Genomic DNA, 24,068 nt, shown 5'->3' with positions numbered 1-24,068 from the left:
TACTAAAAATTTAAAAGAATTGTACTAATTTTTAGTCCAAGAGTGGAAAATTTATGTTGGTACTAGTAGGTTTTCGGCCTTTGGATGAAGGGAAGTGCGGTTAGGATGATAGTTGTCTTCTAGGGTCGAGTGAGCAGTTGGATGAATAGTATAATCTAACGAAGTCGATCGTTGATTCAGAAGTCCTAAAATCGAAAACAACTTGATAGCACGAAGACCTCCATGCTTCTAAAAGAACACAAATCGGACAATACATATACCGAGAGAGAGAGAGGGAAAGAGAATTGAGCTCGTATACTTTTGTAAGTACATGAGCATTTATGCTTGTGACGTTTTAGCCGTCGGATTGCATCAAGTTTCATGGAGCACTAGTAAAAAAAACTTAAAAAGAAAATACCGTTAATAGTGTTGTACGTACGGATCTTGAGGTGATATGATGATTAAAAAGTTACAAGCACAAATGCTTATGCATTTGTAAAAGCACTAGAGCTCAACTCTCTCTCTCTCTCTCTCTCTCTCTCTCTCTCTCTCTCTCTCTCTCTCTCTATATATATATATATATATATATAATCCGGCTACTATCCTTTTAGGAGGGTGGGGGTCTTCGTTCTCCTAAGTTGTTTTAAATGATAGGGATTTCGAATCGATGATCGGAACCGTTAAAGTTGATCTGAAATATTTCAAGTATCTGAAACTAAATTTTATAAATTTTAAAAACTATTTACGTTGTGATCAATGAATTACAAAATCGATAATTTTTTATGGCCTATGTGAGCTATTTTGCTTGTTTAACGGTATAGAACAATCCAAATAGCTTAAATTTTTAATAGAAAATTATTTCTACTATTTAGATAATGTTTGATAATTTTGATCATGAATTAAAAAAATTTAACATCTATTTTCACAAGGTTATTGATTTTTTACCATTCATTTTTTGACTCTTCAATGAACTTGATAATGAATTTTAAAATGTATGAAACTTTGTTTCTAGACATTATAAATACTCTAGATTAATTTTAACGGTTCCGATCATTAATTCGATTCGAGATCCCCATCATCTAAAATGACTTAGGAAGACGAAAGCATCCATCCTCCTAAATAGATAGTAGCTGGATTCGTAATAATACATATTAAAATGATTGAATCTAATCTAGTTAGTATGTAATAATCAAATTTGATTATATCGATCAACACTTAAATTAATTTGTAAATTGTTCAAATAGTTCAGTTCTTTTCTTTAACATTTTCACAATACCATCTTTTCATTGTAATAATGTGGTGTTTTTTTTTTTTTTTTTTTAGAGATAGGTAGCACGCTACCCGCTTCGTTTATTTCATTTATTTAGAAATAAACTTAGCTGGAAATATGAATCAACTAGGATTCGAACTTGGGTCTCGGGTACCAACCACCAAGCCCTTTGCCACTTGCTCTAAGGATAGGTAATAATGTGGTGTTTATATGGTGATATATATATATATATATACATATATATATAGTCCGGCTAGGGTACTATCGATAGCACCAAGAATTTAGTGCTATCGAGTTTTCCACTGTAAGATTTAACCTTTTGATTATTTTTACCGGTTAGATTATACTATTCAATCAACCACTCACTCAACCCTAGGGGGCCCACATCATCCTAACCATCAATTTCTCAATCTAAGAGCTAAAAAATTAATAGCACCAATAACTTGGTACTATTGATAGTATTTCAGCCTAGTTCTATATAGAGTCCGGCTAGGGTACTATCGATAGCACCAAGAATTTGGTGCTATCGAGTTTTTCACCGTTAGATTTAACCTTTTAATTATTTTCATCCGTTAGATTATTTTATTCAACCAACCACTCACTTGCCAAAAATTGTAGAGAGAGATTTTTAATATTTTTTAAGTGAGACAGTTTGACGAGTGGTCAAATTTACTTTGCATCTATAAATTAAAAATCTACCTTAATAAAAAATAAAATATATTAGTCAGAATCTCAAAGCTACAGTGGACGTTGAATTTTAGTTTACTTGAGGTCCATAAAAGAGAATAAGATGCTCTTCAATTATTATTATCAATCAATTATTACTTTGGTAAAAAACAGGATAAAAGGAAAAAAAAAAAAAGAAAGATGGGACAGTAAAAAAAAAAAAGAAAAAAAAAAAAGAGAGAGAGAGAGAGAGAGAGAGAGAGAGAGATAGATGGCACGGGCCCTTTATTTAATGAAGGAAAGTGTAGGGTACGTGTACGGTTCGGACGATCGCCACGTGTCGGAGCGTGATTGGAGGAAGGGTGAGTGAGTGCACGGTTTCCCGTACATCGGGTGGCGTGGAAAGGCCGCTGCAGTCGCTCTCAACTCCCCCCAACTCGCCTCCTAATTATGCGTCAACTGACAACCGACCACGAGCCATCGGCGCGAATCGCAGGTACGGATACCCCGCATAGAAATCACCGTGCGTTCTTTTCTCTTTTTCTTTTTTTTTTTTTGAAAAAAAACAGTTAATTTATTAATTTAAGGTCGCCCCCCTCATACGTGCATGTATTAATTAATGTTACTTAGTATTATTATAACTTTATTTACCAACATAAAATATATTATTAGCTAGGCTTGCAAGTCAATAATTTTTTACTTAAACTTAGAATAAGTTATAGATCACGCGTGGCATCTGAATATGCCACTAAAGTTTCATTGCTAAAATAAACGAGTGAAAATTTAGTGATCAAAGAGCTCCCTGGTGATTAGGGCAGATAGGTGCGAGCTGTCGGATCATGCTCATGGGAATATCCGTATATAATTAATACCCATTATTATTTTTTATTACACCTAGTGAATGTTTAGAACTCTCCTTATTGCATATACTTAGTGATCCCTCTTTTGGTACATTTCACAACATTTACTACAAAGCTCATGTGCATCTTTTTCATTTTTTTTTTCTTTCCTTAGCTTAGTGGCATCTAATAAGAGAAGGTTATGCAGACTATGGAGGAGATGATGAAGAAGGAGAGGAGAGGGAGACATTTTTTAAATTAGGCTAAATTACATAAAATCCTCCTGTCAAAACTTGATTTTTCACTTTTCCCCCCTGTCATTTAAAAACCTACACTTTGTTTTGTTCCCTTGTAAAATAAAAAATGTTCACTTCGCCCCCTGTCGTTAGTAATCCGTTAGGGTTCCGTTTATAAAATATTATTATATATATTTTTATGCCAAAAATGCCCTCAGCTTTATCTCCTGTGAACATGGTGAAGGGCAAAATGGTGAGGGACGAAATGATCATTTTATCATCACAGTTCACACCGTATCTCCCTATGAACATTTTTCATTTTATAAGGGGGCAAAGTATAGGTTTTTAAATGACATGGGGAGAAAGTAAAAATTCGAGTTTTTACAGGAGAGTTTTCTGTAATTTAGCCTTTAAATTAAGTTGCAAATGAACGATTATGATTAGGGATACGCATTACTATTAAGAGACCAGTCAGATTTACTATTGACAGATAGATCAATGTACTTAATATAATAATCATCTGAGTTAATAATAGATTAACGACGTTACTGACGAAATGCAGTTGTCCTGAGAACATAGGTCTTATGAAGGCATGAAACTGCATGAATACACAGGAATCTTCTCTACTTCCTATCTTTGGCTCTCATCTTTTTATTTCTACATTGTGGATGAGATTATCATCTCATCTTGGCTAATATTGTTGGCTTAAAGGGATCAGCATCTTATCCTATAGCAGGAGCTTAAGTTGGGCCGATTCACGTTCGAAATGGCTGGATATCTGGTTCGGCCGACTCATATTCGGAGTGGAGGCTAATTGGACCGATTCACAATTGAGATCTACGAAAACAGTGTCTGTACGCCTTAAGTGATATATATGGTTGCATCTTTCTAGCTAATAACTCAAGCTCTTAGAATTAGTGATTAACGCCAACGATCTGACAAATATTAGATGAACCATTTTATTCTTTATCTTTCGCTAGTTATGAAGAATTAATGAGTCCTTCAAATTTATTGAAAAGTGGTGGTAACAAAGTAAAAGAAGCTAGTTTTAGAGTCGCCAAGTAATTAATATTATGAAATTTATCCCCTTGTTATTTATAGATTTGATTTATCAAATCTGATCAAAATTTATGCAGTAAATAATTATTAATCAAATTTAATTAATGAATTTACCGGTCATTAATTAATGTTAAAATCAGTTCGGTCATTTTCTACTAGTCCATGAACTTCGAGTCAAGCTTCATATTTTAGTTTTCAACCTTTTAATTTTCACATTCGAAATTCTATTATATATTTTAATTTATTTTAATACTTACGTTAAAAATTATTGCATGCATGCACGCACCTAGCTCACCTGTTAATTATTAGTATTCTATAAATTTTTCATCCAGTATATATGTATCCTACTCTGTATATTCAATTCGGAAATCTAGGGTAAAATTATACGATAAATACGTAATATATCGATGGACATAATGGTATAAATAATAATATATTTTCTGAATAATAAATATGTGAATTGAGACCAAAGTAATTTTTTTAAAAAAACCAGTGGTGCAATTATTTGCTCCAAATGTGCAATACATATATAATAAATAAATAAGCAATATTTATAGCACCAAAAAAGAAAAAAAAAAAAAACAATATTAAAAACAACGTACAAGGTATCTCCCACCTTTGCTTGTGTGTTCCCACTGCAATGTCAGTGCATGCCTCTCCTCTTTTGGAGGGTCCCTCTTATATATATCTCTTTTGTTATTGTTGTTTCATTAATATTTTTTGAAATAAAAAGTTGAATTATTATAGTTCTTTTACATATTTTTGTAGTATGTATATTTCTTAATTATTTTGTATTAAAAAAATATCTTAAAATTTTATCCTGTGGTTTACCATGGTCTCAATTAAGCCTAATATTTGAATAATTGTACGATTCGACCACTTAAATGATTTTATGTATAATAACATTCATTATGTGTCTTAATATCTAATCAGATTAATCCGATAGTTCGGTATTAGCTTATATGAAAGCATTTAAAAATCTTACATATTCTTAGCATGTGAGTATAAATAATTTAAGTTAATTTAATTTTTTGAGCTAATTTATTTGTGAATTGAACTGACATGGTAAATAACTAGTATTAACAAGCTAAAAGTATTATAGTCTCTTCTAATTAATATTGCGCGGCTAATTGTATAATTTATCCTTATTATCTTTTTTTTTAATATAACTTTTGTCTCCTTTACTGGGCTAACTTTTTTTCCACTATTTTTAACTACCACTCTCCTTTGACCCCCTATTAAAACAAACAAAGGAACACACATATGCACACTAATAATAAAAAAAAAGGTAAATTTCAAATATCACCCATGTAGTTTCGCAGTTTCTCACTTTAGTATTCTGTGATTTAAAGTATATCAAGTTAGTGTCCTGTGATTTATTTTTATCTTTTTGTCAGCTTTTTTCTTAATATTTCGTTAAATTATATACAAAAAACTTCAGATACCCTATCTAGATTGATCGAATATTCACTTTAGTACCCTTTAGTTTTAATTTTGACACTGATTTAATGAAAAAAATTAGTGTAATTGATAATAAAAAAATAAAAATAAAATTATATCGTACTAAAGTTATACACTTTAAATCATAGGATACTAAAGTGAAATAGCGCGAAATCACACGACGATATTTGAAGTTTTTTTTTAAAAAAAATTTAAAAGTTTAAAAGTATTTAAAAAAACAAAAAACTTGTGATGTGGTCCTCACAAGCACAAGCGCAAGGACAAGCACGAGCACAACCTCACACACACACCTCTCTCTTCGTGTTTCCTTTTAACCCTCACTCCCCCCTCCTCCTCATCTCCTCCCCTTCTCTCTCTCTCTCTCTCTCTCTCTCTCTCCGATCCACTCCTCTCTCTCTCTCTCTCTCTCTCTCTCTCCACCTTCGCCTCCCATGGAGCGCAAGGCCACGAGTGGCGAGTCCAAGCGCAAGGAGACGAAGCCGCGGAGGGAGCCTCCACCGTCGTTCACCTCCGCCGCCGTGGTGGCCGCCGATGACGCCGAGGAGGAGGAGGAGGAGGATTCCCCCGCGGCGGCGGCGGCGGCGGCGGGGGCGGAGGAGGAGAAGAAGAGGAGATCGGGGTCGTCCTCGTCGCCTCTCACTTCCTCGGCGGTGGTGGCGAGGAGGGGATCGTCGTCGTCGTCGTCGGCGGCGGCGGCGGCGGGGGCGGCGGCGCCGCCGAGTTGCCAGGCAGAGCGGTGCGCGGCGGATCTGACCGAGGCGAAGCGCTACCACCGCCGCCACAAGGTGTGCGAGGCCCACTCCAAGGCCCCCGTCGTCGTCGTCGCCGGTCTCCGCCAACGCTTCTGCCAACAATGCAGCAGGTCCCCCCCCTTTCTCTCACCCTCTCTCTCTCTCTCTCTCTAGATCTCTCTAGAGAGATCCCTCTCTTTGAATTTTGATCTTCCCTTATGTTTCGATCTCTCTTAATTGTTTACTAGTTATTTGTTCTGATTTGGTTCTGTTATTGTCTTCAATTTTGATCCTTGGAGAAGTACGGAGAAAATATAGAATTAGTCTTTAGAAGAGAGGTTGTGGCCTCATATGATCTCTCTCTCCTTAGTTCATCTTTTTTTTTTCCTCACTTTTTTTCCTTGGGGTTGGGGAGGGTGAATTAATAGAGAAAACTAGTAATTAATGCTGAGATTGATTTAATGGAGTGTAGATTTGGAGTTCACTTCTTAAACATTGAAGTGTAGATTTGGAGTGCACTTGCCTTGAAGTTTTTCTTATTTCTTTTTTCCCGAGGAGAAAATTAGAAAAACGAGGACCTATTATTTGGGAATTATATTTGTTTTCAGGGGGGAAAAAAAAAAGTAAGTAAAAAAAATTGACTGAAATTGACTGTTCATGCTGAAGGATGGAACTTGATCTCGCGGCGACTCTCCGAAATCTTTGGAATCTTGTCGGCTTACGAGCATTCGTCGCTGTTTTCTGTGTATATTGGAAACCTTGTTTCATTTGATGAGAATTGAGTTTTCTCTGAAGTTTTTGTTCTGCTAATTCCCAAGATGTCAGATGCATTGCTCTGAACTGTAGAAAGTTGATCAGCATTTCCTTCTCCCCGCCTTCTGGAACAGAAGCAGATGTACTACGGTCTCTACTTAATTGTCGATTCTAACCATGAATAGTTACAGATGCTTAGAATTAGGAAGCTCATCTTACATTCATCTTCTAGGAAGATGGGAGTAACTCAAATTTTGGAACAGATCTATATCTGGGAAGCTGTGAATATGCACAACAGTGTACAAAACATTAGCTAAAGCTTTCTACATAAGTAATTTATTGGAAGAGCATTCATGAACCTTTCCAAAATACTGTTAGGTGACTTTCATATCAGCAAGATATTTATTCTCTTCGATGGATATTCATCAAGAGCATTCCAAAAGTTTTTGCTTAAGAGTTCTTGAGTATGGAAATAGGCGATATCTAGGTGCTATTCTTGCTTCTCAAGTTTTGAACTGTGAGTCTTGTAGTTTCCTCAGCATTTCAAAAGTTTCTTTTTCATCTGTCAATTATCCTCTTTTTTTTTTTGACAAAAATACTCTTTTTTGCAGGTTCCATGAGCTATCTGAGTTCGATGACTCTAAGAGGAGCTGCCGCAGGCGCCTGGCTGGCCATAACGAGCGGCGCAGAAAGAGTTCTTTGGAGACTCAGGGAGAAGGCTCGAGCCGCTGCAGGCAGTCCGATCAGGATGGAAGGGTTCCGATCAACATCTCTGGAAACCCTCCGTACAAGCATTTCCAGATCAGATAAGCATGCTCTCTCTCTTCTGTCATGCTATGTGGCTTCCAATTGTGCTAACTGTTGTCCGATCTCTCTATCGATGAAGTGTATTGCAGTCATAGCTAAGTTAAATGCTTCGGTGTAGCCAACTACCTGTTGTGAAATATTCGTAATTGCGGTTAATGTATATGAATGATCTAGCTGTATAAGTGTATGCTTCTATTTATATTCCGTTGTTTTCTGTCTACTTATGGAAGGATTCTTATGCAGTAATATACTCCAAGTTATTTGGTTTCACATCTTGTTCTTTTTGTTGTGAATATTGCGAAAGATCTGAGAGGGGATGATAGCTTATTAGGCTAATCTCTGTTTTAGGTGTTGTTTTCAGTTTTAGGTGTTGTTTTATGTTACTTGGCAAGCAAAGTAGCTCACTTTTTGGGTTGTTGTTACCTTGTGACAAATGAGGTAATCTCTCTACTGTAGTTGCCCTAAAAAAGGGACAGCATTAATAGTGTCTCTAAAGTTGGTGTGATGGCTTTGTCGTCGCCTAGTGAATGCCTCTCCCCCTGTAAGAAAAGACATACCTCAGTAAGCTCCTTCTTGGAACATCTACGACCTAAAGTACTTTTTGATTCTTATCAAAATTCATCATCATAAGGATATAAAAACTGAGCTATGCATTGAACTGTCGATACGAGAGAGATTGGTTGATCAGGAAAGCTCGATTTCTGAAAGTGATATCTCTGTCCAGATCGTTTGACCAATCAGAGCAGCCGATTTCTGAAACTTAGGAGGGTCTTCTAAGGTAGCTTGTGTTTGAGGGAGATCGTAGTGAGTAGTTTTAACTTGATAGCCATATGCGAAAAAATGTGATATTATATGTGGCTTATCAGGTACACATCCTTTGATAGCACATGAAGAGCAGTACAAGTATACAACCGCGTAGCTTATCTCTTTATTTTTGTGTTCTTACTTCATCATTCTGGGAAGATACTGTTGCGATTGGCGAGGAAAGGTTTATCTACATACTTAAATTTGGAATTTCATCATAATTTGGCTTCTAATTTTACTCAGTTCTTACATGGTTACTGTGTACTTGTTCTTTTTCCAGAAAAATGCTTAGTTACCATGCTTATTTTCCTTGGATTGTGATGGAACAGTTGTTTGTATAGTACAATATTCATTTTGGAGCTCTATTGCTCGAAAGATCCAAAATAAAACAGTTTTCTTTCCATTAAACTACATTAATTCTTTCAAAAAAATTAACTTAGTTATCTATGAGCTACATTTTCGGTTCGTTTATTATTGTTTACGGTTTGTGCATATTCAGGAAGATTAACTTCTCCCTTATTTCCATTTTCTCTGTGGCTTTACTTAAACTTCTCCTTGTGTAATCTTAAATTAACTATCCACCAGTTTGATTTTGTATATAATCTAACTGCATATTGGTGTTTGTAATTATGATTAAAATTGAAAAATTGTGTGTTTTGTATGATGCAACAACAGGAAAAAGAACTGAAAAATAATTGCCTTTTATCTCTGTCTCTCTCTCTCTCTCTCTCTCTCTCTCTCTCTCTCTCTCTCTTTTGGTGAAGCACCTTGATTTTAAATTTAGGAACTTAACTATTAACTACTAAATTCTTATATATAGGCATGTTCTATATAGTACCACATTGTAAATTATCTTATAATTATTATTACTCTTTTGACTCTAGTTTCTCATAGTGATGTTTGTTTATTTTTAGGATAAAATCATAAAAAGATACGAAGTTTGGAAAATCGTGTCCTTATTAATGCGTTGATTCCCAACAATTTTTTTTTAAGAAAAGAAAGAAAATGTTAAAAATGGTGATATGTTTTAACCATGGGGATTTGTGCATGTCCCCACAAAAGACAATTTTAGGATTGCTATGTCTTAAAAGGGAGCACGTGCGTTTACGATGTAGTTAAACAAACGAGGCCGAGTATAAATTTTTAAAAATTTAAAATTTTCATAATTTTATATAGTACTAGATTTAATATAAAATGTGTTTCTTCAAAGCCCCAAAATAATTGATATACTTTTCTAATTTGGAATTTTGATATTAATTTTTCAATACATCACAAATTTGCTATGGGAACAGTAGGAATTTGTTTCAACAAAATTGTTTCTCCAATATTTTATGTTTTAATACTCGCAATTTATAGAAAAATAATAATAATAATAATAATAATATATTGTTGTGCAGGTATATACAATATTAATTTTTATTATTTTTTTTTTACCTAAAAGATTCTCCCGCAATAGAAAAATACAACGCAACACACCACGCGCGCCTCAAACAACGATTTTTTAGCGACAACTCTCCACCATTTTCGGGGAGTTTTTTTTTTTTTTTCTTTAGGGTGGGTTTTTTTTAAGCTCCGATTCCGAATCTCACACACTCACTTTCTCTCTCTCTCTCTCTCTCTCTCTCTCTCTCTCTCCATTACGAAACCCCATGCCGATGCCCCTCCTCCGCCGCATCCATGCCTCTCTCCCATTTCCACCTCTCCACCACCACCACCGCCACCTCCGCCTCCACGGCTCGCTACGCCTCCTCCCCACCCGAGCAACGCCACCGACAGGGAGGAGGAGAAGAAGCGCATTGGCGATCCCTCCGCGGGCCTCCGTGGATCCGGCGATGGCTGCCGCCGACGGCGACAGCGGCGGCGGAGAGGGGCGGCGGGGGGTGGTGGCGCGGGTGGGGGAGGCGCTGTCGCTAGGGTTTCCGGTGTGGGTGGGGTCGGCGTGCCTCGTCGCGCTGTGGCGGCCCCGCGCGTTCCTCTGGGTCGGCCGGAGCTCGCAGATCGTCGGGATCACCCTCACCATGCTCGGTAAACGTTTAGGGCATTTCGAAATCGACCCCCTCCTCAACAATTTCTAGTTCTTCTGATTTTTGAGTTGTCCTATTTAGTTAAATTCGCAATTGTGATTAATTCCATATCTCTATTAGTTAGTACCTGTCAATTGTTAAGGAAATTTGCAGTTTTTTCCAGTGAAAAATGATTAAAGGCGGTAATAAATTTAATGAATTTGTTGTTAAAGTTAGCAGAGTCCCTAATTTAATTGCCAAAAATCACTAAAATTTTTAAAAAAAAGGATCAAAATTTAAGGATTCAATCAAGCACAAAGTAATGGTGAGAGATCTATTTCACAATGTTACCAAATACATGTCTCCTTGACTTTCCCTTGCAGATTTCTAATTTTCTTCTCTCTCTCTCTCTCTCTCTCTCTCTCTCTAATTACATCTCTCTAAATTTGTGCAGGAATGGGAATGACGCTAACGCTCGACGATCTGCGAGCTGCGTTGCTGATGCCGAAGGAGTTGGCTGCTGGATTTGTACTCCAGTACACAGTAATGCGTTTCGGTGCTATCTTGCGTTTGTAATTTTGTTTGGTAATCAATTTGATGTGTTATTACAGTTCTTGCTGCAAACTATTATGATGAGCGAGTTCTATGGCGATTATTGTGTATGCGAGTCTTTTCGACTGCTATTGGCCTATAGTTCACACTTTATGTTTAGCACGATTTGAGAATCTCACCATTGAGAAAAAATGATTTGAGAATCTCGAATTGACGTATCTGCACTGTTTTCACTTGTAAGATCAGTTTAATCGGCATTTCCTTATTGACCCAAAAAATCCGTTGTTGATGATTTAATTACAGGTGATGCCGCTGTCGGGATTCTTAGTAAGCAAGCTGTTAAATTTGCCATCCTATTATGCTGCTGGGCTGATACTTGTAGCATGCTGTCCTGGAGGTTTTTTTATTTTTTACCTTTTTCATTTTCCTCATGTTTTTGTCTATTTGAATCTTTTTGGTAGTTGGGATGAAACAGAGAGAGAAAAAAAAAAAAACTTCTTTTTGCAGGTACGGCGAGTAACATTGTCACCTATCTTGCAAGGTAATGAAGAAGCCAACTTGGTGTCATTAAATGTTCGAGAAATTTCTCGCATTCTTTGCTTAGTTCTTCCAGCTATCTTTACTGAGATCCTGAACTTACTCTAGTTCGTAAAGTGCAAAGAAACAAAACGAGGTTGACATCACTCAATTGAGAGATACTCTGTCTCCTAATTTGATTGATATCAAGGACAAAAAGAGAAAAAGTAGATGTCATAGGGCCAGAATTTCTCTTTTCGTAAGATTTAGCAATATCAGCAGTTTTTCATGTGCACAAAATGGATTGATCTCATGAGCGATCGTTTCTTGTGTCCCAGAGGAAATGTAGCACTTTCGGTGCTTATGACGGCGGCAAGCACTTTCGCTGCAGCGGTAATTAAGTATTTTTATACGACATAACTATTCAATTTTAACATTTCTTCTTTTCTCTTATTCTAAAATTACAAAAAAAAAAATTGCAGGTTATGACCCCTTTGCTTACATCCAAACTAGCTGGACAATTTGTCGCTGTGGATCCAATGGGCCTCTTCATGTCAACTGTCCAGGTATTACGGCAACTCATCTACAGTGCCTCCTTGACTTGTTTCTGAAATAGCTTCTCTACTACAAAAAGTAAAAAATTTCAGAGACTAGGCACTGCTTTCGCTGCAACTAGAAGCTGTTGAGATGAATTTTATGAAATATTTGTTTGTGCTTCCTTTAATAGCTTTACTTAAACAACACTTTTTATAAAAGTTGGCCAAACAGGTCACCGGTTCTGTTTCTTCAATTCATACCCTACCATAACGGTTATGGCTGCAGGTTGTGCTTGCACCTGTTCTACTGGGTGCCATTTTGAACCAGTATTGCAGCGGCCTAGTTGAGTTGGTGTCTCCCTTTATGCCATTCGTCGCCGTTGCCACCGTAGCAATTTTGTGCGGTAGTGCTATAGCTCAGAATGCTTCGGCTATCCTTTCATCCGGGTTGCAAGTTGTACTCTCTGTATGTTGTCTTCATGCCTCTGGGTTTTTCTTTGGGTACGTGCTCGCTAGGATGCTGGGAATTGATGTCTCCTCTTCTCGCACTATCTCTATTGAGGTCGGCATGCAGGTAAGTGCAAATTTATCGCATGAAGTAGATTTTCTTGAATGTTGTAACGTTTGATGCATAACACTGTTCCTCATGTCCGGGCTTGAGATTTTATCAGCACAAAGCATGGGTTGCGAATATTTTGAACTCGGAAATTCTTGTTCAAACACCAAGTTAAGGGAGGGAAAGAAAAAAGAAAACTCACTTTCCCATGCTCAACCCTCCATCTTTTGTTTGAGTTCTAGACTACCTCGTAATTGGCCCAAAGCATGGATTGCGAATTGAATGGGTGGAGGTTGGTTTTTCCAATAAAAAGGTGGATGGACCTGCTGGTTTCAAACTCAGTAGTCCTGCTTTGAGACCTGTTATTAAGAACTGGAAACAAAACAAAACATTTCTATAAAAGCTTAAGCCGTTGTAGAATGGCGTTTATTATGCTATACTCAACACTTCTCTCGTTCCGATGGTTAATGAAGCTTTTCCTTTTGCCCTTTTATGAACAGAATTCGGTGCTTGGTGTAATGCTTGCCGGCCAGCATTTCAGCAATCCTTTGACAGCAGTACCATGCGCTGTTTCGAGCATCTGTCACTCAGTGTATGGTAGTATTTTAGCCGGAATATGGAGGTGTACGCCCCCGAAAGACCAAAAAGACTAATGCATGAAGTATGAAGCCATCGGAAAAACTTGCGAGCCTTGCCGTAAATTCATCAAAGTTCATCCAAAATTTATGTTGAAAATCTCGAGGAAGTGCGAGTGGGACGCAGATTGTTCCACGGGGATTTCTGATCAGATCAAGGGCGGTTCTGCCACAAGGAGATCATTGATATGCCACAGGTTCTCTCATTCTATGAACAAATGTGAAGATCAGTGGATTCTTTGATTTAAATCTTTTCATGGGTTCTCTAATTTGTTTATCGGTTAAGCTCTCTTTCAGGCCCAAGCTGTATCTGGGTGTTGTGGAGGTGGAACAATATTAATTGCAGATTTCTTTTCTTTTCTTTTCTTTTAACTTTTAGGCAAGGAGTTCTTTATACACTGTTTGGTAGAACCTGATAAACTCTGCCTAATAAACAGGGTTCCTATCGGCGACCATTTTATTGAGAGAAATGCGGAGTCTACAACCGAAAAAACAACGGTCGTAATGTTTACAATCCCTAATCCAAGGGTTTTAGAATTTACCAAGACCTTTCTATTTTTTAGTTAATAAAGAAGAGTGATAGCATTTGTAGAGAAAAACATTGTGTTAACATAGCAATGCTCCTAAAAAGTCCTTTAACCCCATTTTTGAATAAAAAGAGGAGGCCATATTGAATTGTGAAATGCGATGCAAATCCAGAGCGCCACGAAGCAACTTCATGCGAAAGCTCGGTACGTTCTACACTATTCGCAACTCATTCGTGTTGCATAAAAATAAATTTGCACCTCTCAGCGAGTGGAGAGACTTTCTTATCTATCGAAAGCACTTAAACAATATGAAAATTGCCTAACAAAACAACTAAGTTTTAGATATCTAATCCAATACAGATGCTAATGAAGATTCAGAGTCCAACAAATACAAGCCACCTAGTGACGACAACAGATGGGTCATACAACATGATGATGTATAATATATAGCACAAACTATAACTGAAATTGCCGATGTGCGGAAACAAGAACAACAACAGAACAAGAAGAGGAAAGAAAAATTAGATGTTCACCTAAGAAGAAGCTGAAAAAAAAGGAAAGGAAAAAAGAAAAATACATGATACCATTTTCCTTTTCTTTCTTGAGTTCGCTCACGCATCAAATCGGGACCGACTTGATTTCTGATCCATGACTTACCTGATTCTTGGTTCTCGAAAAGATCCTCGAGCAAATTCAACGACGGCATCACAAACTAGGTCAATGTTGGGTCGCAATTTTCTAGTATTGATGTGTTATATACATACTTTTCATAGCAGAGATGATAGGAGGTATCAATACGGGAATTGTTGGTACCGGCGCAGGTTTTGTTCTCTAGCTTTGCCTCTTTATAGCATAAACCAATTCCTGGAATACCAGAAGGGAATTTAAAAATACATTCTTATTATTTATTAACAAGTAAAAACTGGTTTTGGATCTCACCATATCCCCTCGAGCAGAAATAAATGAAGCACAAAGCTTGGCAAGAGATTCATCTCCTGCTAATATTTCTAAGCTTTCCAAATGATCCAACTTCGCCTCATCTTTAATAGCCGTATCTCCAAACTGAGGTTTCCTTCCATATATTTCAACTTCTTCAGCTTGTTGAGATGTCTTATGAGCGACGAACTGCATAGAAGCATATTGATGGTGATTTGATCATCTAGTTTTGGATAGAAAATATAGTGCTGACACGGGAAGAGTTTGTGAGTAAGAATTTACTTGGCGAAGGTGTCGAATTGATGAGGATGGCCGACAGCAAAGATACCATGTTGGCAAATTAATCAGACTTTCTCCATCCAGCGGAAGCAGAATCAGATGTACATCAAGCTGCAAAATAAAATCACAAAGAACAAAATAATGTTGATGCTAGCTTTTGGTGCTGGAAAAAACCAAAATTTGGCATTTAGCCCCGTCAAGTTTCACCACTTTCTCATTCTAACAGCCTCACCCCTAGCCATCTAGTCTGAAGTAAATGGAACAAACTTAACAAGTTTAATTGTTAAAATTAATATAAATCAGGAAGAATGAAAAACTTAGCAACTAAATTTGTAATTTACCCGTGTACCTCATTATCATTTTCATCTAAATTCCGGAGGTATTCTGCCAACTTGGCCATGCGCCCGCCCTTTGCCAACCGCCCATTCGAGCCACTAGAATTGCCGTGTCGCGTTTGACTCCGTGCGCCATTCTTACCCCATGCGAGCATCTCCCTATTCCCTGCCCGCAAAGGAGATGTGCTGACATTTTCTCTAATAAGCCCTAAATCGTCATTTTCATCACCACCGACATCGGCATTGCCCGCTGTCCTAGCTGGTGAGGACCGTGGTGGGGCCGGCCATCTCCGACTTCTCTTGTGCCTTATGTCTGGAGAACCCTCATCTGCAGAAGAAGACTCTTTGCTACCATCATTATTCCCGTTCCCTAACTCTTCGTCTTCATCATCTGAACCTGTTGGTGCGATGTCTCGAGCATTTGAACGACCTCTCCCGCGCGAGTAACTGTTCTGACCGTGATTATTCCTGAAGTTTCCGTGAGATCTTCGCGTGAAAGGAAAAGCTGCTGCTTTTGAGGCCGACCTCCTCCTGCCAAGTGCTTCCACTTGCCGCCGCAGCGTTTCAGCTATGGATTCTTGAATCTACCAAGAATAGTACAATAATTTATCACAGTGAGGATTAAACAAGGATGGGGATTTTACATACACACACACACACACATAGCCCTACTCTATATGAGTCCGGCTACTATACTCTTATGAGTACGATCGCCTTCGTACTCATAAGTTGTTTTCGATGATAGAGCTTCCGAATCGACGATCCATACTGTTAAACATTATCTAGAGTATTTAAAACTTCTAAAAATCAAATTTTATAATTTTTCGAAATCATTTACTTTATGATCAAAAGCTCACAAAATTAATAATTTTTAACGGTCGGTATGAGATATTTGCTAGTTTAACGGTGAAAAAGAATCGGAATAGGTTGAATCTTTTATAGAAAATTCTATTCACTACCTAAATAAAGATCAATAACTCCGATCTTAAATTGAAGGATCCGATCATCCATTTTTAAGATGTCGTTCGATTTTAACCATTCATTTTATACCCGCTTGATGGACTTTATAATGATTTCGAAAAATTTCGAAATTTATTTTCTAGAAGTTTCAAATACTCTAGATCATATTTAACGGTGTGGATCGTCGATTTGAAAACCCCAATATCGAAAACAACTTATGAGTACAAAGGGCTCTATACTCATAAAAGTATAGTAGCCCTACTCTCTCTATCTCTCTCTCTCTCTCTTTATGAAGTAGTTAATAGGATATAGTATATATATATATATAGCTAGGCTACTATACTATCGTAGCACGGAGCGCTCCGTGCTACCAAGTTGTTTTCGATGATGCGGCTTCCAAATCGACATCGGCTCCGTTAGACTTGATCTACACTATTGAAAGTATTTGAAACTAAATTTCATAATTTTTCAATATCATTTACCTATCAAACAAGTAGTCTAAAATTGAACGGCTGAAAATAAAAATCTCATAAAAAATGATGATAAAATATTTAAATTCAAAATCAGATATACTGATCTTACTCTAAATAGTGAAGAATTTTTTATAAAATTTTCATCGCATTTGGATTTTTACACCGTTAAACTCACAAACACACCAAATCGGCCATTAAAATGTCATTTGAGATCTTTTGATCACTAGTCAAATGATGTCGAAAAAATTTGAAATTTAGTTTCCAAATACTTTCAATATGTAGACCAAGTCTAATGGAGCCGATCGTCGATTCAGAAGCCGCATCATCGAAAACAACTTGGTAGCACGGAGCGCTCCGTGCTACCGATAGCATAGTAGCCGGACTCTAATATATATATGATATATATATATATAATTATATTATATAATATTATATATATATATATACATATATATACATATATGTAATGTATATACACATATATATATATATATATATATATATATATGACTGCACAATATCCATTTACATACGTACAACTCAAAAGTAGAGTTATTTCAAAACAAATACCTTTATCTTTAAGAGGGGTTATGCAATTCATGGATGAAGTTGATTTTGAATCAGAAAAAAAAAAAAGAAAAAAAAGTGGGGCATTTTGTTAAGTACAACTGTTTATTTGTAAGTAGTTAGGTTCTCAGGGATCATATATGAAAATTCAGTTTTTCTAGAAATTTCTATGTAAATAGATAAGTTTTTAGGAGTATAGTATCTGAGAGAACGAAAAACAAATGTTCAAACATATATAGTAGAAACAAATGGAAAAGACAACCTTCCTATTGCGAGACCTCTCCTCTTCATCAAAAGCGAGTTCCTGCAGCACAGAGATTGCAGCCGTGAATGCAGGAAGCATAAGTTACCAAAGGCAAATCAAAGTCAACTGAAAATGTGCCTGAAAAAGGATCACTGAAGTGATTATGAATACCTCTTCCTCATACTTATCAATATCTGGATATAAAGCAGCAATAAGGGCATCATAGTTTGGATCATCCCTCAAAGAACGTCGACTTGCACAATGCGTACGGCATGCTGGACACTCATTATTTCTAGGAAACAAAGTGAGGGAAAATTACAATAAAGTGGAGTGTCTATCTTCTTAATTAAAAGCTAAATTAATAAAAAAAAAATTCCTTATGGACAGCCAAAGATACAGTGAAGATATTGCAATCCTAATATGCAAAAGATTGAAGGGTTAAAATTTGGCACCATACCCAAGCCGCATAGATTTATCAATACACTCCCTACAGAACCTGTGTAGGCACTCCATAACTGTTCTAGTCTTTCGAATTATGCCTACAAAACAAAGGTTTCAGCAGTTACATAACTACTTTTGAAAATAACAGGTTATAAACAAGCTCAAAACTGAACAGTGTTCCAACTCGTAGATAATCAATACTATATTTTACATGTTCACTCTTCTAATGCAGGAACCACCACCAGCAAAACAATATGAACTACTTAGCATATCCCTATGCACAGACAAATTTCTCAAAATGATTTCATTATTGATTTGAAAACTAAACAACTGTCCTCATAGGCTTTGTTTGGCGCTATGCTGGGGGACACATGCTTGGTTGCATAAGAACGGTTGCTGAAGCAACCCTAGGGATGATTTGCTAGAGTATGCATTCCATTCTGTTTTACCATTGATAACTGCCTTATGTGTTTGCAGGGCTGGTGCTTTATTGCTTCGCTAAATGAGTGCCCAAGTTCAGCAACACATTGAACTGCACTCTTTGGTGCAAATAGCAGCACCAATTAGGGCCTTAATGTATTAAATTGAGGTACAATCACAAGTACTTGCACTCACAATGATATACAGAAATAAAATTTTAAAGATAAGAATCCTATGCTGCACACACTCAGTGGAAATTTTGGTGTGCAGAAGCATGGGCAATATACAAATACTACAAGATAAATTGAGGTGAATAACAAAGACTACGAGATCTACCGCCAATTTTCCCTTCATTATTATTTTCATAGATGTAAATGTGTAGAGATTCAAGAAGGACAAGGAGAAGCAAAATGAACCTCTCTGACTTCATGTTTTTAAGCCCACTGGTATGCTAGATTAGGGTCAAGTACGAGGTTTCCAAATTTCAACAACTTTGGTATGCCATATAAAAGTTCAATTTCAGTCCCAGACTCTCAATTTCACTTTTAGGTATTCAACTGTCTAAATGATCTGCAGAGATAACACTTTTCATGCTTCTAATGACCTGTATACGTACTAGAGGCTCTACTCCATTTAATTTGAGACCTATTTGTCTTATGAAGTAAACGCAACTCCTTGTAAAATCTGTATTAAGACCCCTTCAGCCAAACTCTAGCAGTAGAAATCACGATTACTTACTCCTGTCTTTATTTTTCATACCACTACAACTGATATAATGCAAAGCAGTTGTTGAACAGCTAGACATAGTTGAGGGCTAGAAGAAGTTAATTCCATTTATATTTGTTTTCAGCAATTCCCATAAGAATTAGATGGTTTTCTGAGATGAATGAGGGTAAAAAAAAAGAAGAAAGTCTCTTTCTGAAGAGACTGGGTTAACCCTAGCTACTCCATGCATTCATCATCCTCTTTCAATCTTGGGGAGGTTTCAAAGCACCTGCACTGTGCTACTCATACCTTACTCCAGGTCAATTAGCCCTTAATATTTGACATCTTTTTTCTGTTCTTTCAGTATAGTTATAGGCTCTGTCAATAAGATATTCTTTCTGAATTTCTCCTCGTTTTCCTTGGTTTTGTCCCTGGTTCTCATCTCTCTCTAATCCGATGTCTTCTTTAGCCCACTCTCAGGGCAAATCTAGATCTGTATCAGCTTACACCAAAAATAACATGAAATAATCCACCCTCCTTTTAACTCCAACCAACTTAATCTTTTTTACTTCAATTTTGATATTCATATCCGTAACCAATACATAGATATTCACAGGACATATCTCTCCTATTACATTTAGCCACAAAGTTATGAATCTTGACTCATTTCTTCCAAGCTTTTAACTACAGATTTCCCAACCATGTCCTAGTCATCATGCTTATTAATTAACCCGGTAAAAGCTTAGAGCCTAAGTTCTTCTGAAAATTTGATCAGCTATGGAACAGGCCTGTAGCTTTTAACCACATAGGCTGATAAGCAAACATAAGGATTTCAAAGAATTCAACGTCCAAAATTTTCTTTTAACTTAATATAAATCTAACCTAATGCAAAATTCTGCAAATCTACTGTCAGAACAAATAAACAGCTGCATGCAAAATACAATAATTAGAATTCAATTGAAGATCTATCTACAATGAATAAATATAACAAAAAAGTATCAATCGTAACAAATCTAGAGATTCATAGGAAGTGCCTAAAAGATGTGAAGTGCCTGAAGAAAGGAGTATTGGGTTAGCTAAGAAAGCACAAGAGACATGGCACCAGCTGTGCCAGTGTAATAGCAGATATACTCTACTCAATATAAATTCATGATGACCAAAAGCTGACCAATTAAACATTCATTTGCATTAAATTGTTGGTGAAAGACTTGGATGGCGATCAAGATGAATATAATAATAGACATTCTTACGACCAGTTTATACTGTAATATTTTGCCATTACATTTAGATCTGACAAGCGATAAATTTTCCGTGGAAAGAGGTCATTCAACCAAATGAGCATTCACGCAATTTTTTAGCTATCTAATGCATGGGACTTCTGAATCTAAAACTTACAACAAGCAACATATATTTCCTACATACATTTGAGAGAATCCCCAACTTTCCAGTGAAAAAACAAGAGATTTTCCAGACAAAAAATTTGGTAACGTCTGTTAACAAGCGAACTTTAACAGTAATCTTTTAAAGTAGTTTGCTATAGTAGATGAAGCTTAATTAATCGTCATACCTAAGCATATAGGGCATTGAACTTCTTTTCGTATATCTGCTAACTTTACCAGAATAAACCTGCAAAAGAAGTTTGTCCAGAAAGTCAACTTCCATATGGTAAGCAAACAGGTAAAAAGTTTCCAATACATAAACATTTGCACCTGTTATACAGAACCAAAGAGTTAATCATTCAACAAAAAATACCTAAGGGTAAGAAAAGTGACTTCAGCAAAAGAGAAAAGTTAATTATACAATTTGCAATCAATCCAATAACATGAAGAACATTTCACAACTTTACATGTTTTTTCATGGGTACATATGCAACTGCAGAGATCATCAGGTGGATCTCATAGCAGGCCAAACTAAAATACATAAATACGGCACACTGGCTATAGCTGTAAATCATAAAGAGGTGCATGCTAGAGTCATGAAAACTATAACAACAAAATCTAACTACCATGAGTTTCAGTTTAGAGTAAGTCTGGATCACCTTACAGTTCGTCAACACAATGTTAGTTACTCAATCTTCCAAACTTTTGTATCGCAAAATGGTGACTTCAAGAGAACCGATGGTAACTAGATTTACATGACTAAGTAAAATATCAAATTAATCCAGAGTGATTCAATGATGTGACTGTTCACCAAAAATTAAAATAAGTAATGAGTCTCTGTCTGAAGGTGGTATTGTAGATTTACATGGACAAACTGTCCCTTGGAAGCCTGATTGTAGAGTAACTAGAGTGCATCGCTAAAAAAGGCACTCTCCCACACCAGGCATCATTTTTTGCCTAGTCATCTAAAGAACTCAAGAAGTCAGTATTTCAAATGTGCAATGCAACTGGCTTGCATTTAGTTTCTTTTGGACTACTTTCCATACTTACTAAAAGAGGATGTAGCAATTATATAGTAGCTCTGGTCAAAATAATTGTTGCTCAAGCATAGTATTGAAATATGATTTTTGCATGCAAAAATGACTTAAGAACAAAGATGCACATTTACAATCTGCTCATTCCTAGTTTCTTTTGGAGTACATACTAGACTTGCTAAAAGAGGATGTACCAATTATATAGTAGTTCTGGTCAAAATCATTGGTGCTTAAGCATAGTATTGAAATATGATTTCTGCATGAGTCTCATTCCTTTCATGCAGCTACATTGACTTCATTTGAGCTAATTGTTGACTATATAAGGGAAATAAAAGAATAATCCAAATAATTCAGCTGAGGCAGTGGGAGCACAACTGCATATCAGCTCAACACCAGAATTACAAGATACAGTAACTATATCCCATATCAACAGGACCTTCCATGATTATAAATTACAGGTTCTAGTTAGTAATCTCTACCAAAGAATAACTGCAATACTGCAACACCCCTAAAACTTCATCAACTAGTTCGGCAACGCAAAAGAAAGATTACTTAAAGAAACTACAGAGATCATAATCAAAAACAATATAACTCGTCCTATTTGCCAGCAATCATGAACAACAATCTTCAAAGTCCACAAAATACAGCTCACTCATATCATACGCTTCCCCTTCCTCGCAGTACACCAGATAAGAGGACATGTATGCATGAAGAACAGCATCATAATCTCGTGGCAAAAGAATAAACATTCAAAGAGGAGGAGATGCGATCGACAAGTACAAGAACCACGAAACCAGATCTCATAACACGCTCAGATGCACAAATCTGCACGTAAACCCACACACGTACGAGACGCATGGAGAATCGAACAGGGCGAGAAATCGCACACAACAAAGCTCCCCAAACGCATGCAAGAGAGATAAAAACAGATCGAAGGAGCTGAAGAGGAGGAACAGAAGAGAGAGTAGAAACGTACTCGTCCCTGTCGCCCGCGCTCTGGGACGACTCGCTCTGGCCTTCGCCATCTGAATCTGCTCCCCACCACGAACAAAGCACACACACACCACACCGATGAGCGTGAGATCGAAGGAGACTTAGAGAGAGAAAGCACGAGGGAGAGAGAGAGAGAGGGAGGTCGCGTTCCGTACCGTCCTGGTCCACCGGAGGCTCCACCTTCGGCGGCGGCTGCGGCGTCGGCGGCGGCTCCTCGCCGTCCTCCGCCGCATCCTCCGCCTCATCTTCTTCCTCCTCCTCTTCCTCCTCCTCTTCCTTCGCTTCTTTCACCTGCTGCTGCTGGGGTGGCGGAGGCGACGAAGACGAAGGGTGTGGCGAGGCGTCTCCGGCCCCAGCGCCACCTCCTCCGCCGCTACCGCCCCCACCTCCGCCGCCGCCGCCGTGGTGGTGGTGATCGTCGTTGTGCGGCGGCGGATGCGGCCGCTTCTGCGCGGGCATTTTGGGCTCCCCCTTCTCTCTCTCTCTCTCTCTCTCTCTCTCTCCTCGGGGTTGCGTGGGGAGTGAGGAGATGACGAGGAGAAATAGAAGGGGGAGGAGAAAAGGAGGGGTCGAGACGCGAGAGGAGAGAGAGAGAGAGAGAGCGCGCTCGCAGTTCGACCGGAGCCGATCGCGTTATTCGGCTGATTCGAGCTATTCCGAGTATTATTACGCCGGAACAAGTCCCGTCATAAAAGAGAAACTCATTCCGTGGACCCGGTTCATGACGTTTTCCGTGAACCGTAATTATCCCCAAGGATTAAATCCACCGTTCATATTGCTTTACAATTTGGACACTGCAAAGCATCCTGTGCCCAATTAATTAAACTATCTTATAATTTTTTTAAAAAAAACTATTCAAATATATAGTTTTTTAAAATTTTTGCGTACTCCTGATAGCTTCGTGTAGACCTTAAACTCCCTAATTTTAATTTTCACTGCTTCAAAAAATTCACAAAGTGAAAAAGCTTTCGATAGTATTAGTACATTTGTATTTTCATAATGTGGCCCGTTAAAAGATAGCATATTATCTTCGTATAATTTGTATTTTAATTTTATACATGATATGTCATTAAAATAAATATAAAAAAAAGTAACCATCAGTTTTCTTCCAAAAATATAAAGAACTTAAATTAAAAATTAGAAATGTAATATATGAGACTGTGTACTATATCAATTTATAGTTTATAAAACAACAAAGATTCCTCACATAGTTTAATTTCATGTTCTTGCGAAAAGCTAAAATAATAATTGCAAATAAGTAAAATGCTATATTAACTGCACATTAATTTTTTGACCTCGGATATTATAATTTTTATTGAATGTTCATAAAATATAACCGATCGTTCCTAGAGCAAGTGGCAAAAGGCTTGGT

The 24,068-nt window shown here is 37.2% G+C and overlaps 3 protein-coding genes across 3 annotated transcripts; 2 read left to right on the top strand and 1 right to left on the bottom strand.

Annotated features, from left to right (window-relative positions):
• LOC109712664 (squamosa promoter-binding-like protein 3) lies at window positions 5,878-8,071 on the top strand. The gene is made up of 2 exons (XM_020236374.1): window positions 5,878-6,372; window positions 7,606-8,071. The coding sequence occupies exons 1-2, from the start codon at window positions 5,942-5,944 to the stop codon at window positions 7,802-7,804; spliced, it is 630 nt and encodes a 209-aa protein (XP_020091963.1). The 5' UTR covers window positions 5,878-5,941; the 3' UTR covers window positions 7,805-8,071.
• On the top strand, window positions 9,983-13,873 carry LOC109712663 (probable sodium/metabolite cotransporter BASS1, chloroplastic). Its single transcript, XM_020236373.1, has 8 exons — window positions 9,983-10,630; window positions 11,063-11,151; window positions 11,464-11,557; window positions 11,668-11,701; window positions 12,015-12,069; window positions 12,159-12,242; window positions 12,499-12,786; window positions 13,269-13,873. The coding sequence occupies exons 1-8, from the start codon at window positions 10,255-10,257 to the stop codon at window positions 13,419-13,421; spliced, it is 1,173 nt and encodes a 390-aa protein (XP_020091962.1). The 5' UTR covers window positions 9,983-10,254; the 3' UTR covers window positions 13,422-13,873.
• Window positions 14,246-23,286, bottom strand: LOC109713170 (putative E3 ubiquitin-protein ligase RING1b). The gene is made up of 10 exons (XM_020237158.1): window positions 22,852-23,286; window positions 22,680-22,734; window positions 20,858-20,916; window positions 18,182-18,263; window positions 17,896-18,016; window positions 17,743-17,784; window positions 15,495-16,064; window positions 15,149-15,256; window positions 14,870-15,055; window positions 14,246-14,794 (listed from the first exon to the last, which is right to left on the bottom strand). Exons 1-10 carry the CDS (start codon window positions 23,153-23,155, stop codon window positions 14,762-14,764), a joined length of 1,560 nt encoding a protein of 519 aa, XP_020092747.1. The 5' UTR covers window positions 23,156-23,286; the 3' UTR covers window positions 14,246-14,761.

Source organism: Ananas comosus, linkage group 7 (assembly GCF_001540865.1).
Source record: "Ananas comosus cultivar F153 linkage group 7, ASM154086v1, whole genome shotgun sequence".
NCBI lineage: Eukaryota > Viridiplantae > Streptophyta > Magnoliopsida > Poales > Bromeliaceae > Ananas > Ananas comosus.
This window is presented reverse-complemented; position numbering and strand designations above follow the sequence as displayed.

What these genes read in the sequence shown, in the direction of transcription:
- LOC109712664 (XM_020236374.1), top strand. Translation starts at nt 5,942, where the DNA reads ATGGAGCGCAAGGCCACGAGTGGCGAGTCCAAGCGCAAGGAGACGAAG. An exon ending in TTCTGCCAACAATGCAGCAG is followed by an intron (nt 6,373 to 7,605) that starts GTCCCCCCCCTT and finishes TCTTTTTTGCAG; the next exon opens with GTTCCATGAGCTATCTGAGT.
- LOC109712663 (XM_020236373.1), top strand. Translation starts at nt 10,255, where the DNA reads ATGCCGATGCCCCTCCTCCGCCGCATCCATGCCTCTCTCCCATTTCCA. An exon ending in GATCACCCTCACCATGCTCG is followed by an intron (nt 10,631 to 11,062) that starts GTAAACGTTTAG and finishes AAATTTGTGCAG; the next exon opens with GAATGGGAATGACGCTAACG. An exon ending in CAAGCACTTTCGCTGCAGCG is followed by an intron (nt 12,070 to 12,158) that starts GTAATTAAGTAT and finishes AAAAAATTGCAG; the next exon opens with GTTATGACCCCTTTGCTTAC.
- LOC109713170 (XM_020237158.1), bottom strand. Translation starts at nt 23,155, where the DNA reads ATGCCCGCGCAGAAGCGGCCGCATCCGCCGCCGCACAACGACGATCAC. An exon ending in TAGATGAAAATGATAATGAG is followed by an intron (nt 15,257 to 15,494) that starts GTACACGGGTAA and finishes TTTATTTTGCAG; the next exon opens with CTTGATGTACATCTGATTCT. An exon ending in CAATTCGACACCTTCGCCAA is followed by an intron (nt 15,056 to 15,148) that starts GTAAATTCTTAC and finishes GCTTCTATGCAG; the next exon opens with TTCGTCGCTCATAAGACATC.